The 17,046-nt window shown below is 38.2% G+C and overlaps 1 protein-coding gene across 2 annotated transcripts in view; it reads right to left on the minus strand.

Annotated features, from left to right (window-relative positions):
• The window catches only part of ATM (ATM serine/threonine kinase), a 133,157-nt gene that overhangs the window by 17,694 nt on the left and 98,417 nt on the right, over positions 1-17,046 (minus strand). For both annotated transcript variants that reach the window (XM_058663948.1, XM_058663949.1), the window contains exons 46-56: positions 13,411-13,645; positions 12,804-12,971; positions 11,788-11,901; positions 10,915-11,132; positions 9,802-10,009; positions 8,513-8,626; positions 8,076-8,234; positions 6,827-6,965; positions 5,719-5,801; positions 3,902-4,042; positions 3,121-3,237 (exon numbers count right to left, since the gene is read on the minus strand). In XM_058663948.1, the coding sequence (XP_058519931.1) occupies positions 3,121-3,237; positions 3,902-4,042; positions 5,719-5,801; positions 6,827-6,965; positions 8,076-8,234; positions 8,513-8,626; positions 9,802-10,009; positions 10,915-11,132; positions 11,788-11,901; positions 12,804-12,971; positions 13,411-13,645 (1,696 nt within the window). The remainder of the gene's footprint in view (positions 1-3,120; positions 3,238-3,901; positions 4,043-5,718; positions 5,802-6,826; positions 6,966-8,075; positions 8,235-8,512; positions 8,627-9,801; positions 10,010-10,914; positions 11,133-11,787; positions 11,902-12,803; positions 12,972-13,410; positions 13,646-17,046) is intronic.

Below are 17,046 nucleotides of genomic sequence, written 5' to 3' on the forward strand. Positions count from 1 at the left end.
TAACAACTGTTTAAGTATAAAAACACAATTATCCAATTTGCATCTTACCTTGACACTATTTTCAGATTTCCCTGAAATACTGCTACAACCTAACTAGTCTATTGCTAACATAATACAATTTCTCCTGGAATAAAACCTAGAAACTGAATAGCTGAGTCATTAGCGACACAAACCTTCAACTTAGCTTACCCATGTTGCCAACTAGCTTATCAAAGTGTACCAATTTGCACACATGCCAGGGGCTATTCTGTAACTTTAAAATTTATTGTTACATTTTATCAAATATATATGCAATTTTTTTCAAAGCGATAATGTTTATTTTCTTGATATTAGTAGAGTATCTTTTGATAGGTTTTTAACCATTCAAATATTCTCTTCTTGTAAACTGTCTTTATTTTTCATTTTACTTGATTTTTTATTGATAGTATTTAAGAGTTCTTTGTGTCTTCTTCCTTATGAACACTACTCTCTTCCTACTAACATTTTTTTTTTCTCAAATTATCCTTTACTGTATCTAGGTCTATACATTTAACATTTTTTAAATTTTATATTCATTTTAATTGAAAAGTAGAAGGAGACATATAGACCAAGTGATGGAAAACGACTGTCTTTAGGGCCTGGAACAATGGCTCAGTGGCAAAATCGTGGCCTTGTACGTGCTGGGATCCCATATGAGTGCCGGGTCATGCCCTGGTGGCTCGTCTCCCATCCATCTCCCTGCTTGTAGCCTGTGAAAGCTGTAGAGGAAGCACCAAAGCCTTGGGATCCTGCAACTATGTGGAAGACCTGGAAGAAGCTCCTGGCTCCTGGCTTCAGATTAGCTCAGCTCTGGCTGTTGTGGCCACTTAGGGAGTGAAGCAGCAGACAGAAGATCTTTCTCTCTGCCTCCTCTTCTCTCTGTAAAACTACCTAATAAAAATAAATAAATCTTGAAAAAAATTATCTTCAGTTTGCTGAATCGCTCCCAAATGCCTGCAGCAGACAGGATTCTGGCGCTCCATCTAGGTCTCTCAGGTATAGGTGGCCAAGTAGCTGAGCCATCATCTGCCTGCTGTCTCCTGAAGTATGAGCAGTGGAAGCGTAATTGGACACATAGTAGCTGGGACTCAAACCAGACTCTTTCATAAAGGATGCAGGAGTCAGAGCTAACACTTTAACTGCCACATCACTCATCTCCACACATTTTCATTTGAAAATATTCAGTGTTTGTGTTTTAGGGAGGTCTCTGATATATGAACATGTTATTTGTTGAGATTAAACGGGCATTTCCGTCTTCCCATTTAAGAAGTATCTCTCAGTATTACTGAGTTTTGTAGTATTTCACATACAATCCAGTATGCTTCTAGTTACACTAATATGAGGTAGCTTATTGATACTATTTAGCTTTTATTATTTAAAGGGACTTTTCTCCGTTATTCTGTTACATTAGTCTTAATGGTTATAAGCCCTATGTCAGAGTTAACTTGCTAGGGAAAATTATCATTTGTTACATGGATTATTTTTTGAGCATAGTAAAGATATGAGGTTAGTCTCTGACAGACCACTTCTCCATAAATAGTGAGTTATTCAATGCTGTTTTTTATTCACTTATCTTTCCAGAAACATGAAAATGAGTAAGAACAGTTGTAATTAAAACAGAGACGGAACAAGAAAGGGGAAAAAATAAGATAGGAAAATTAAATCACAAAGAACAGTGTATGGAAAAAAGCCTTTCAAATTGATGATTTTGGTTATTTCTCAGAACTTATACGCTAAATGGATGATCAACATAAGAACCAAAAATTTTTAGCTAAAACACTCATGAAACTTGAGAATGAATTTCAGGGAAATTGTTGGGAGTAAATGTACGTAAGTATACCTCATTGAGGGTATAGAGTAGGATATCTATCAAATTATAGGCAAATATAACCTCTATATCCCACAGATTCATCTGTATAAATATAAGGTTTCTATATTCAAGGCCAGTCATGGCATAATATTGACTGCATTGGTAAGTGACTGGAAAAATTCCACACACCTACAATATAGTTACGCATAAAAAGTAATCCACAAGGGCCAGGCACATTAGCCTAGTGGCTATAGTGCTCGCCTTGCACATGCCGGGTCCCATAAGGACACCAGTGTGACCGGGAGGCCCAGCTTCCCATCCTGCTTGTGGCCTGTAGAGGATGGCCCAAAGATTTGGGATCCTGCAGAAGCTCCTGGCTTCTAGCTTCAGATCAGCTCAGCTCCAGCCACTGCAGCCGCTTGGGAAGTGAATCAGCAGATGGAAGATCTTCCTCTCTGTCTCTCCTCCTTTCTGTATATCTGACTTTGTAGTAAAAATAAATAAGTTATAAAAAAAAATTACGCACATACACACAATGCCACTACTAAAAAATGACAAAAACTTCTGTAACACATGGCTGAGTAGAATAAAAAAAGGAAAAACAGTTGACTAGAAGAAAGACAATCACAAATAACAATAATGTTTATTAAAAACAAAATCAAACATAAAAAAATATTCTATTGTTTAAATCAGAGGAACCTTTGACTAAATTGAGCATCAGCATGATTTTATACAGCCTGTGAACAATGGTTTTTCAAAACTAAAACATTGTAAAAACAAAAAACAAATATATGACAGGTGATCTATGTGTTATTTTTTGGCCTTTCATGGAAAACATGTGGTGACTGCTACGCCTAAAAAATGATATATTTTATGTTCTTGGTGAAGGAGCTGAAGTACATAGGAGAAGTGTGGCCTGGCGGGATAAGTGTGGCCTGGCGGGAGAAGTGTGGCCTGGCAGGAGAAGTGTGGCCTGGCGGGAGAAGTGTGGCCTGGCCTGGCGGGAGAAGTGTGGCCTGGCGGTTAGGACACCGCGTGGGAGGTCCTCACCTGGTGACAGAGTGCAGCATTCGCGTCCCCACTCCACTCCCAGTACAGCTTCCTGCTTATGCGTACCCTGGGCAACAGCACAGGACAATTCCACCCACGTGGGAGACTTGGATCATCTGCTGGCCCCCAGCTTGGGTCTGGCCCAGCTGTGGTTTGGGTGGGCATTTGGGAAATGGAACAACAGATGGAATGTCTCTCAAGTAAATAAAACAAATAAGCACTTAACATTACCAAGTAGTTACCTTATATGTGCAGATCGTCAACTTCCTTTTCCTAGTTTCGCTGTTTCTCTGCAGTAACATGTTACACATCTGGAAAACCTGCTGCATGACAGCATCTTGTCTGAGGTCGTCACGGCCCTTCAGAATAATGAAACACGAATAACTAGATAAAGTTCATATTATTTAAAAAGTACAAGGCAAAAAGCACTTAGAAATTAAACGGAGCTTCCAAGCCCAACAATTTCAAATAATGCCTACTGTCATGCTTTCATTCAGAACAAACTATAACATGGGGTAAGTAGAATGATATAGAAAGAAAAATGTTTCCCCTAGGCTGGTGTAGCAATTAGACTGATTGTCCACTTGGAGCTACACAGCAAACCACCCGAGCACAGCAGCATTTCATCTATCAGATACTAGTTCCCCAAAATCTTCTGTGCTTTCACAAACAGAAATATGCTACTCCTTGGCACACCGACAGGCCTTATATACGGAACCAAAGGCCTTCAATTTATACTATTAAAGGAAATAAGGTAACAGCCACCAAAAATGGTCACAAATTAATTTTTAACCTCATGCTTATACATTTTTAAAATCTACATCAATATAATGATGCAAGCAATACAATGATAGTCTTACACATACACTGACTCTCACATGTAAAATTCTACAAGTTTTTCTCACTTATATAATTACTCAGAAATGAAGACAAAGAACCCCATGAAGAAAGAAATTTCAGCTTGAAATCGTCACTGACAGTGATGTCATTCTTTAAAGACTGCAGCAGAAAAGGAAATCTCACCTTTACAAGCTGTCTCCTTTCCCTGCCATCAGAGCCTACACAATCTATTATTTTTGGTAAATTCACACCTCCTGCTAAACGAAATTCTGCTTTAAATGACTGTATAGTCACAAGATTTTCATACTTTCCTGTGGGATCCACCTAGCAAAAAGCATAATTATATATTTAGTCAGATACATTATTTGCACTCAAATTATGAATGTCAACTTCAATACTATACCAAGGGATGAGTGACAAACTGCTCTTGGTTGAAAAATGCAGCTATATTTCGTCTCTAAGAAAAGAGTGCTTGACATTGGAAAAGTTGTAAAAATGACACACAGATAACATAATTAACCTTCCTAAATATCTCTTAATTAAATTAGGGCATACCAAATCAGAATGCTGCTGCTAAAAAGTGACTGAAAAGCCAGAATTTAAGTGCCATCACATATGTTAAATCTCCTGAGAAATCACAAAACTCAAAAATATAATCAGGTGACTATTCAAAAGGAGTGTAGAGGAGTTTTCTTAGTGCTAAATTCAGCATTAACAGGAAACATTCAGCTAAAATAGCTGACATATCTGAAAAGGTATAGTTAATCTATAAGATACAGTTACATCTTAAATAACTATATTAAGCACTAAACTGCAAATATGAAGGAGAGAATTACAATCTGTTTAATATGATCACTTTCTAAACTGTAACCTCTATTACATATTATCCTGGCTGCAAGGTACTCTGAGCAACAGAAGAGCTAAAATCTCTATCTAAAGTAATACTTGTAAAATATATATTAAGCTCCTAAATCAGTACTGTTGTAATATACCACAGGCAATTTATTTTGCATCCAGAATTTTACCTTACTCAAATAAAACTGGAAACTTTCTTTAAATCTGCCCAGCATGCATACATTTTTCTTTTCTGGCAAGTGAAACTTTCATTTTTTTTTTTTATTAGAAAGTCAGATATACAGAGGAGGAGAGACAGAGAGGAAAATCTTTCGTCCGATGAATCACTCCCCAAGTGACTGCAACGGCTGGCAATTCGAAGCCAGGAGCTAGGAGCTTCTTCCAAGTCTCTCACTTGGGCGCAGGGTCCCAAGGCTTTGGGCCATCCTCAACTGCCCTCCCAGGCCACAAGCAGGGAGCTGGATGGGAAGTGGAGCTGCTGGGATTAGAACCAGTGCCCATATGGGATCCTGCGCATGGAAGGCAAAGAGTTCAACCACTATGCTATAGCTCCGGGCCCTGGCCAATGAAACTTTTTAATAGTCCATGGATCTTCATAAGAAACGTGGGAGGTGTAAAACTGAGAGCAAGAGAAAGCAAAGAGGAAGAAATCTTTAAGAAATTTCAGGCTTGGGTAAAGGAAAAACTAAAACAGAAAAACTCTAGGTTGAAATACATGAAACTGCCAACATTTAACCAATTTTGACTAAAGTGTTATCAAATGGTTCAATTACTTAAAGCTTTTTAACAGGGACTGGCACAGTAGCCAAGTGGCTAAAGTCCTCGCCTTGCACACACCAGGATCCCATTTGGGTGCCAGTTTGTGTCTCTACGGCCCCACTTCCCACCCAGCTCCCTGTTTATGGCCTGGGAAGCAGTCGAGGATGGCCCAAAGCCTTGGGACCCTGCACCCACATGGGATGTTTCTGGCTTCATATCAGCTCAGCTCCAGCTGTTGCATGCTCTTGGGGAGTGAATCAGTGGATGGAAGATCTTCCTCTCTGTCTCTCCTCCTCTCTGTATATCTGACTTTTCAATAAAAATAAATAAATCCTTTTTTTTTAAAGCTATTTAACTTAAAAATCAAACCGTTAATGGTAAATTACCTTAATTTCCATAGTAGGAACAACAACAGCTTCTAAATTCTTTAGCTTAGTAATTGGCTGGTCTGCAGGAATACAGATGCCTTCTGTATTTAAAAGTAAAAATATTTTAGTGACTCCTGTAAACTGAGGAACATGAATGAATTAGACTACAACACATCCAGTATGAGCTTAGCAATGCATGACATGGCTCAGGGCCAGCATTTTGGCACAAGGAGTTGAGTCACCACCTACAACATCAGCAGCCTCTCTGTGGTTAAGGCACCTGGGCAGGCAGCGCATGACCAACCGAGTGCTTGGGTCCCTAATACCCACCCATGGGAGACCAGAATGGAGCTTCTGGAGTGATGGCTATAACAATCGAGAGAATGAACCAGAGGACAGACGCTCTCATGCTTGTTTGTATTCGCTGCCTTCCCTCTTTTTCTACCTTTCAGAGAAACAAATAATTCTTAAAGACAGACAGGTTTCTATGGCACTCCTACTCAGACCACATTCCATCTGAGGAACTGTCTTAAGGATAACATACCCTTATCTCTTGAGTATTAAGTACAACCTAAAGACTCTTATTTTAAAATACTAGAAATTTAAACTTGAAGATGCTAAGTATTAAAGTATGTGAGCACATGTGAGACTGGTCACAAAATCAGTATTTCAGAATCCTGTAATTGTTTGAACTGTACACAGCAAGAAGAATGAAGAGAGGCATTCTAATACCTATGGAGGAAATAAAATACTTAAGAACTTTCTGCCTGTAAGTCCTAGGGAATAGTAAGTAACTAATAAGCACTTAAAAATAAGCTATAACCAAGGAAACATTCAGTTTAAGAGACTTGTTTCTATGCAAGTCCCTGTAATAAGTATTTGCACTGCAGTTTATTACCGGTTCAAGTAATTAATTCAGTACAGTCATCTATTATCAGTTTCACCAAAAGATATCAAGTGAAAAGGGGACTACTGGATGTTGAAACAAACAGATAAAATCACATTGTTGGGTAATGTGTTAGCTGAAAATCAGTATGCTTACATTTGTAATTATAGACTTATTTGTGATTTTCAACATTCTTACAAAGAACTGTAGCAAGAAATACTCATTTTTTTAATAACATACTTCTCTGGGCCTTCCACTGAGTGGCATCTAAATTTGCTAATAAAATATAAGCATCACAAAGTGCCTCTATATTCTTGACCATTTGAGACCTCTTCCTTCTGATGGTATGTATTATTTTGTTTGCAGCCTCCATTCTATCCTAATAATGAAAAACAAAAACAAAAGCAATTACACAGGAAATAGCAATTTAGCTTCCTAGAAGTACAAAAATAAGCCAAAAAAAAAAAAAGCAATTTAACACAAATTTCAGATAACAAAATGTTATAATTTACCAGATACAAAATATCCATCATGTTTTGGAGGAAATATTCAAATGCACAACAGAGCTTGGCACAATGGCTCAATTAGCTAATGCTTCCCTCCATCTTCAAGTGTTGGAATCCCATATGTGTGCAGTATGCGGCTCAGCTGCTCCACTTCCCATCTAGCTCCCTGCTTGCAGTCTGGGAAAACAGTCGAGGATGGCCCAAAACCTTGGGACCCTGCACTCATGTGGGAGATCTGGAAGAGGCTCCTGGCTTCCAGCTTTAGATCAACTCAGCTCTGGCCATTGAGACCATTGGGAAGTGACCAGCAGATGGAAGATCTTTCTCTGTCTCTCTTTCCCTCTGAAATATCTGGCTTTCCAATAAAAATATGTTTTTGACGGCATAATAATTTCAAGACTTATGTGTCTATCAAAATCTGTTTTTCCCAAAGCCCATACAAAATGAATTTCAACAATCCTGGTATCTCCTATGCTTTGAGAAATATTCAAGAATTTTTAACTAACTTTAGGAATGCTATGATTTGGTTATCCCCAAAAGTCCATGTGTTAAAAATGTGGTCTCCAAAGTCTTACGTTAATGGCAATAAGAGGGTTAAAAACTTAGTTGTGTGGTTTGGAAGTGGGACCACTGGAAAGTGATCCGATTAGGTCTGGCTGTAAGGTTCCTATGGTGACTGTAGCAAGAGGCATCAAATGGACACAGGCTCCCTCTTGCCAAATGATGCCCCTTAGAACTCTGCCAGAAAGAACACCAATGATATACAGGGCCACCTGAGTTTGGAGGATGAAGCTACTGATAGCCTTTCCATTACTAAAGTTACTTCTTATTTTGTTGCAGAGACAGGAACTATGCAAGATGGCATTATAATAATAAAGGCTTTAAATGCTCTCAGAAACAGCATTTTAAAAACCCCAAGGTTCAAGAAAAAATTGAAAGAATAAAACAATTCATAAAGATGTATATATGTTAAATCTAAGTACCTCATCTTGTTGAGAGCTTTGTTTAGGTGCATTTTTAATTATCCTACTCCTTCTTGCGGCCTCTGGTTTTGTCAAAAATTCATCTTTGTTTGCATTTGCTAAAGCCAATATAATAAATAAGGTATGATGAGGATGATCCATCGAAATTCTAGAGATAAGCTGCCAGAAAATTAAGATTAGTTTTATGCACACAAAAAAATAGAAAATTCATTCTTCATTCTGCTTAACATTAAAATGCATGTTAATGTCCAGATACTATAGTGAGTTATGTGAGCGTGTATATTCTGTGAGAGATAGTCAGAGCTAAAGACTAAGCAACAGAGACTGAGTATAACTTGCATGACATTAGACATAGAATTTTCTAGTTTCCAAAGAGGAAGAATATTATATATAATAAACAATGCAATTGTTATGCTTTACTTTTCAGCTTTACTTACATTATTGAGAACTTCATGAAATCCCAGGCCTCCCATCATTTTGGTTCCCATTCTAGCAGCCAACTGGTACATAAGAGGCAAAAATTTATAGGATGGAATCTTCATTCCATGTTCCTTTCACCAAAGAAAAGCATATGAAGTTAATAAACAATATATTTCAAATATTTTCACATCTAAGCAAATTATTTTAAGCTAATGTTCCTGAATTAAATTATTCTGTTAATGCACCAGCAAAACCAACTGGTTGTAAACAAAACACCACTGTTTTTCCTTATCACTTACTCTATCCGAAAGTCATTCTTTCTAGTAAGTATATAGGTTGATTCAAAGATAAGTCAAAATATATTTTCCTATTTTAAATTGTGTTCCAAACTGGTATACCTGTTATTGTTTCATTCCACTGTTGCAACACTGGCTCCTTAGAAATCAATGTATAGCTAAATCCTTCCATTCCCCAGCCTACAGGATTTAGTGTGACTATGACAAAGATGGGTCCTATCTACTATGAATATTATCATTCTATCTAAGGAAATAATTTAATTTTTTTTAAAGATTTATTTATTTTATTACAAAGTCAGATATACAGAGAGGAGAGACAGAGAGGAAGATCTTCCATCTCATGATTCACTCCCCAAGTGAGCACTACGGCCGGTGCTGTGCTGATTTGAAGCCAGGAACCAGGAACCTCTTCCAGGTCTCCCACACGGGTGCAGAGTCCCAATGCACTGGGCTGTTCTCAGCTGCTTTCCCAGGCCACAAGCAGGGAGCTGGATGGGAAGTGGAGCTGCCGGGATTAGAACCGGCGCCCATATGGGATCCTGGGGATTTCAAGGCGAGGACTTTAGCCGCTAGGCCATGCCGCCGGGCCCGAAATAATTTAATTTTTACCTTCAACTTGACCTTCAATATCCATCAACACACACTTTAACATCAGGTGTTGACATTACAACAGAAGATTTTTAAGTAAAACTTCTAAAATACTACCATCTTGATATTTCCTTTAACTAATTCATTCTAACAATCACAGGCATAGGGTGCAGGGAGTAAAGAAAATCTAGTGATTACATTATCTTGATTTGTTTTCCAGATCTCACAATTTAGTGCCCTCCTCTTGGAAAGATAAAGGAAAAAACTTAAATCCTTTCATCTCGACAGAAACCTGTATCATTTACAGCTTACATGCTTCTGTAAATATCACTGAAATTCTCAAGACACAAAGTCCCTAAGTAAAAGGGCTTATGTTCAAGTGTAAAAAGCACAGGTTAGAATGTTGGGCTGAGTAGACTTACCATCATCATGCCATTGACTTCAGGAACTCCAGAATTTTCAAGCCAGAGAGAACAAAGCCGGAACACCCACATGTCATGTTCTTCTCCACTTAATAAGCAGTTGATGTAATTTTCAACTGCTTTACATAAAAAGCGCTTGCGATCCTCTTGCAGTGCACGAAGCGCACACTCATCCAACTCCAGCTCCCGCTGCACCTTTATGGTATATCTTCAATTAAAAGTGAAACAGAAAAGCCATAAAATGTTACAGCACTAGAAAAATCATAACTGATATACAACATAAATGGAAAACCAGATGTCCCTTCCTGGAAAACGAAATTCCAAGAATTATAAAGTGAACAAACTTCTTTTGCTTCTACTGGGCAAGTCATAAGCTTTTCCAAGCAAAAGAGGTATTCAGTTAGCTTACTCACCTACTTAAATGAAATATACAAATCCAAAGCTGGTTTAAACATAGGCATATAACAACAAAATAGTACCTTTTCTGTATTTTTAATGCCTATTTTTGTTTATTTGAAAGACAAACAGACCAGAATATCACACACATGCAGAAATATATACACAGATACAGAAAGAGATTTTCTACCACTCTCCTGCAACAGTCAGTCAGGGCTGGGACAGGCTAACTCCAGAAGCCAGCATCCCCCTTGTGGGTGACAGTAATGAACGGTCATCTGCTGCCTCTTCTGTGCATTAGCAGGAAACTGGATCAAAAGTAGAGCAGCTGGCCCTTATACCAGGCACTCTGCTGTGGGACATGGATAGAGCCACAATTCCTGCCCCAACTCTGTCATATTTAATTTCTGTATCTTTTTCCCAACTATGATATCAACTAACAAAGCAAAAAGCAAAACCAAAAAAGCTCACATTTAAACACCATGTGAGTTTACAACCAGATCATGAATACTTTAAAGAAACATGTCAGTGCCTGAGATGCTAATCTGAAATTAATCATTATGGGGACAAGACAATCTGTATGTGTGACTACTTAAGCCAAGCTTTAGTGATGAAAATGGTAAATCAAATAAAAATATCACATCACATTATTTACATAAATACATTCAATCAGTTACCTGGAGAATACAAAATTATTACTTGTACATGTTTACTTACCTGGTGGTTTGAATTCTGTGTTCCCTAAGGAGGCCCACTTCCTCTTTGGCCCTTTTTAGGAGGGCTTGCTTATTTTCAAATTCTGATGATTTCATATAGTTTTCAATTCTCTGGTACTGATTATCTGAGAAACGTGCTAATGAGAGAAATGCCTTCATTTTCCCATTTCTGAGCTCATCACTGCTTTCTCCATCACAACTTCCAGCAACTTCTACTGCCTTTAAGAACACACAAAGCCTTTTAATTTACAAATACATCTGAAGAATTACTCAAACCAAAGTAATCCCACCCTAAAGTTTATATATATGTAAAAGCTACCTCACATGAAGTCTAATATTTTCAAAATAACTTTGACAAAACAGAAATAAACAAAACAGATAGTATTTATGAAACACAAATTGGGGGTGGGAGAAGAACTTTGCATAATTATATTGTGCTTTTCAACCTGTATTTATTTCGTAAGGTAAATGTTTCTAAAATAAACTAAAGGAATGAGGAGGAAAAAAAGGAAGCTCAATGGGGCTAGAGCACTGGCGTCCTAGCTCTCACTTGTACACGTGAACATTAAAGAGCCAGCTTGTGTGTTCCTTAATCACGTATTTCTGGAGATGAATAAAGCATCACAACCAACTTATGTCAAAGTAGCTAGTGATGGCAAGACTGAGGAAGAGGAGGCCTTGCTTGGGCCCCTTATTTTGTAAAATTTCACTTCATTGTTGCCCTAAACATTATACAAAGGTGTAACAGTGATAACATATCAAAAAACAGAACTGTATATTTGCTTTTGAAATACATCTGGTTATGAGGAAAACAAAATAAAACTAGGTGTGTTCTTGCTACACAATTACCTTAAAGGTTATTCTAAAAGCTTACCTTTTCTAGATAGGTCTGCATGATTACTGTAGGATTTTCTAAACAAGTTTCTGCTAACCAGTTACCACAAACCCTCAGACATTCCGTATGTATAATCCTTAGGCTGGGATCATTCTGTGCAGGAAATGAAAAATATTAAAAAGTAACTCATTATAATGACTGTAAAAAAATGTCCCCCATATAGAAAGAACAGATTTTACAAGTTTCTAATGGCACAGCCAAAGCCATTGCTTGCAAAGCAGCCATTACATATAGGCACCATTTTGTATCCTGGCTGTCCAACTTCCAAATCCAGCTCACTGAAGACCTGGGGAAAAGCAGAAGATGGCCTGGGTCCCTACCACCCTCGTAGGAGAACTGCAAGAAGCTCCTGGCTTTGACCGGGCCCAGCTCTGACCACTGCAGCCATGTGGGAAGTACAATGGCAGATGGAAGAAATGGCAGATGGAAGATGTCTCTCTCCCTTTTACTTTCTGCAACTCTTACTTTAAATAAGCAAGTAAAATCTTTTTAAGAAAAGTAAATTGTTAACAAATATTTTCTTTTTTAAATTTTAAATAATATTTATTTATCTGAAAGGTAGAACTGCCAAGAGAGAGGAGAGAGAGACAAAGACAGGGAAAGAAAGTTATCTTCCATACAGCACTTCATTCTCCAAATAGTCACAAAGACCAGGGTAGGGACTAAAGCCAGGAACAACTTCTGGGTTTCCTATATGGGTGGCAGCAGCTCAAGCATGTGGGCCATCTTCCACTGCTTTCCTGGATGCTTTAGCAGGAAACTGCATAGGAAGTGGAGCAGCCAGGACAAGATTTGCTTCCCATGAGATGTAGGTGGCGGCTTAATCAGCTACACCATAGCACCAGCAAGCCACACAAATATTGATTTCCAATATTCTCTTTTACATCTTATTCATTAGCTGCTACTTTCATTCTGAATATTAAAAATGTTCAAAAACACAATCGTTTTCTTAACAAACAGTAAAACACTAATTCAGACAATAAAAATAAAGAAACCTTGCTATAGCTGGCATCCAACTTCTTGATCATTTGCTTGAGAATACTCAGGGCAAGACTCTGCTCCTTTTTGGCCCAGAACACTTGTGCTTCCTCTAGTTGCCATCCAGAGACTTCATGACTCACTGAATTATACTGTTTAATTTGAAATATTGCCTTTTCAGGGAGCTGAAATGACACAAGGGAATAAACATTCTCCTTATTACTACCACCATAACTAATAACAATGAAAGCAGCAATACCATTCACTGTATATTTGACCATTTGCCAGGGATTGCCTTAAATATCTGACAGCCTTTTACTCCTCCCTCCCCCAGTCTATCTGTATCGTCTATGCATTTATGTACCTGTGTATGTATGTATACACCGCACATAAAAATCTCAAGTTAGGTTCTACTCATCTAATTATAGGATTAATGTTGACAGAAGACAGTAACTTGTCCAAGGTTTACACTGAGGTCTAACTCTAAAAAGGGAAATCTTAAACTTGACTGTAGCATCTTAATAACAATGTCTATACCTCAGTGATAATTCTTTATCATACATGCTTTCTGAATAATAAAAGGAAAGGTCCAGGAGCAGAGATGATGTTTTAAATGTTATTTACCTGAGTGTTTTTAAATGTCCGGGCGAGGACAGAAAACTCTACAAGGTGCTTGGTAAGAATGTCCTTAAGACATTCTCGTTTGGAGTTCTCCATTTCTTTTTCCATCAGGATTTCCAGAATGACGGTGCGTAGTGCCATGATAGGCTCCTGAAAGCTGAAATCACTGTCCTTGAGAAGCTGGGAGTGTTTTTGCCACTTTACATACACTTCAGAGAACTGTCTTTCCATGACGGATCTGAAAATCAAGTCAATGAGTTTATACAAGGAAAAAGGTGGAGGGAAAATAATTAACTTTCTGGAACTCAAGTTAAAATATAAAGGAATCTTGGGCCCGGCAGCTTGGCCTAGCGGCTAAAGTCCTCGCCCTGAACGCCTCGGGATCCCATACAGGCGCTGATTCTAATCCCAGCAGCTCCACTTCCCATCCAGCTCCCTGCTTGTGGCCTGGGAAAGCAGTTGAGGACAGCCCAATGCATTGGGACCCTGCACCCGTGTGGGAGAGCCGGAAGAGGTTCCTGGTTCCCGGCTTCGGATCGGCGTGCATACTGGCCCGTTGCGGCTCACTTGGGGAGTGAATCATCGGATAGAAGATCTTCCTCTCTGTCTCTCCTCCTCTCTGTATATCTGACTTTGTAATAAAAATAAAAAAATCTTTAAAAATAATGTAAAGGAATTTTTAGTTTAGTGTATCAAGTCTGAAGCTTATGTGATTTTTTAAAAATTTTTTTTATTCATTAATTACACTGTATTATGTGACACAGTTTCATAGGTACTTGGGTTCTCCCCACCCCTCCCCAAACCCTCCCACCATGGTGGATTCCTCCACCTTGTTGCATAACCACAGCTCAAGTTCAGTTGAGATTCCCCCATTGCAAGCGTATACCAAACATAGAGTCCAGCATCTTATTGTCCAGTCAAGTTCAACAGCTTCTTAGGTATACCCTCTCTGGTCTGAAGACAGAGCCAGCAGAGTATCATCCCGATCAATTAAAAGCTCCAACACACCATCAGCAAAAATTTACATCATTATGGAATTAACTGACGTAGTAATGAGTAACCAATATGTTAAAAATAAATGCGAGATCTTTTTTTTTTAAAACATGACATCTCACTTCCTTTTTTTTTTTGTCTTTTTTTTTTAATTATTTATTATTTAACTTCATTAATTACATTGTATTATGTGACACAGTTACACAGATACTTGGGTTCTCCCACCCCTCCCCAAACCCTCCCACCATGGTGGATTCCTCCACCTTGTTGCATAACCACAGCTCAAGTTCAGTTGAGATTCCCCCATTGCAAGCGTATACCAAACATAGAGTCCAGCATCTTATTGTCCAGTCAAGTTCAACGGCTTCTTAGGTATACCCTCTCTGGTCTGAAGACAGAGCTAGCAGAGTATTATCCCAGTCAATTGAAAGCTCCATCATACCATCAGCAAAAATTTACATCATTATGGAATTAATTGACATAGTAATGAGTAACCAACATGTTGAAAGTAAATGCGAGTTCCCAGCCACCTTCTGTGACCACCTCACCTATACTTCAATTTAGTTTATACACAACATATAACATTCAAAACATAACATGTTACACATAACATCATATCATCTTAAATTAAGGCAAACATGTGGTATTTAACCTTTTGGGATTGGCTCATTTCCCTTAGCATTATGGTTTCCAGTTTGGCCCATTTGGCCACAAAGAACTGCATTTTGTTTTTTTTAATAGCTGAGTAGTATTCCATGGAGTAGATGAACCATAGCTTTCTTATCCAATCCTCTGCTGATGGGCATTTTGGTTGCTTCCATGTTTTTGCAATTACTGATTGTGCTGCTATGAGCATAGGAGTGCATGTAGGTTTCTCATAGAACAAGTGTTCTGGATATATTCCTAGGGGTGCTATTGTTGGATCATACGGTACGTTGATTTGAGTTGTTTGAATGTGACAGTATCAATAGATGCAAAAAAAGCTTTTGACAAAATCCAACACCACTTCCTGCTAAAAACCCTAACCAAGGTAGGCATAGATGGAAAAATCCACAACATAATCAAAGCCATATATGAAAAACCCAACGCCAGCATCATACTGAATGGAATAAAACTGGAACCCTTCCTACTGAGATCTGGAACAAGACAAGGATGTCCACTTTCTCCACTACTCTTCAACATAGTCCTAGAGGTACTCGCTGAGGCCATAAGACAAGAAAAAGATATCAGAGGAATCCAAATGGGAAACGAAGAAGTCAAGCTTTCACTATACGCAGATGACATGATTCTTTATGTAGAAGAGCCAAGAGACTCAATACAGAGACTCCTAGAACTTATACGAGAGTTTGATAGAGTGGCAGGGTACAAAATTGATGAACAAAAATCAACAGCCATAGTGTATGCAAACAGCCCCAAGATGGAAAAAGACTTAACCAGCAAGATACCATTCAAAATAACAGAGAAAAGTATGAAGTATCTGGGAATAAACCTAACCAAAAATGTAGGAGACCTATTTGAAGAAAACTACGAACTACTTAAAGAAATTGAAGAAGACCTCAAAAGATGGAGTAACATCCCATGCTCCTGGATAGGTAAAATCAATATCATTAAAATGTCTATACTGCCAAAAGCAATATATACATTCAACGCAATCCCAATCAAATTGCCCAAAACATTCTTCACAGATCTGGAAACAACGATTCAAGGTTCATCTGGAAACACAAAAAACCACGAATAGCTAGAACCATCCTGAAGAACAGGAAGTTAGCAGGGGGAATCATAGTTCCGGACCTCTGGACATACTATAGGGCAGTGGTTATCAAAACAGCCTGGTACTGGCACAAAGATAGAGAGGAAGATCAATGGAGCAGAATAGAAACACCAGAAGGGAACCCACACAGATACAGCCAAATAATCTTTGACAAAAAGACAAACGACAATCCAGGCAAATGGGAAGGTCTGTTCAATAAATGCTGTTGGGACAACTGGTTAACAGCCTGCAGAAACAAAAAGATAGACCCACATCTCTCACCATACACCAAGATTGAATCTAAATGGATAAAAGACCTAAACCTACATCCAGAAACCTTCAAACTTTTGGAAGAAAATGTTGGAAATACTCTGCAAGATCTAGGGGTAGGTCCCGAATTCCTAAAAAGGACACCAAAGGCAATAGCAATCAAGACCAGAATAAACAAATGGGACCTCAAACTAAGAAGCTTCTGTACAGCAAGGGAAATAATCAACAAAGTAAAAAAGCAACCCACAGAATGGGAGAAGATCTTTGCGCACTATGTAGGTGATAGAGGGCTAATCTCCAGAATATACAAAGAGCTACAAAACAATCAAAATGTCAAAACAAACAAGCCACTCAAGAAATGGGCACGGGAAATGGGCAGACACTTCACAAAGGAACAAACCCAATGGCAAATAAACATATGAAAAAATCCTGAAGTTCCCTGGCAATAAGGGAAATGATGGGGGAAGGGTTTGGGGTGAAGGGGGGGAATCCCAGTCATGTAATGCAATGTAATTAATGAATAAATGAATATTAAAGAAAAAAAAAAGATTGTCAAAAATAAAGAAAGAAAAAAAAAAATAAAAAAAAAAAAATAAGGGAAATCCAAATTAAAACATCAATGAGGT

This window comes from Ochotona princeps, chromosome 4 (assembly GCF_030435755.1).
Source record: "Ochotona princeps isolate mOchPri1 chromosome 4, mOchPri1.hap1, whole genome shotgun sequence".
Lineage (NCBI taxonomy): Eukaryota > Metazoa > Chordata > Mammalia > Lagomorpha > Ochotonidae > Ochotona > Ochotona princeps.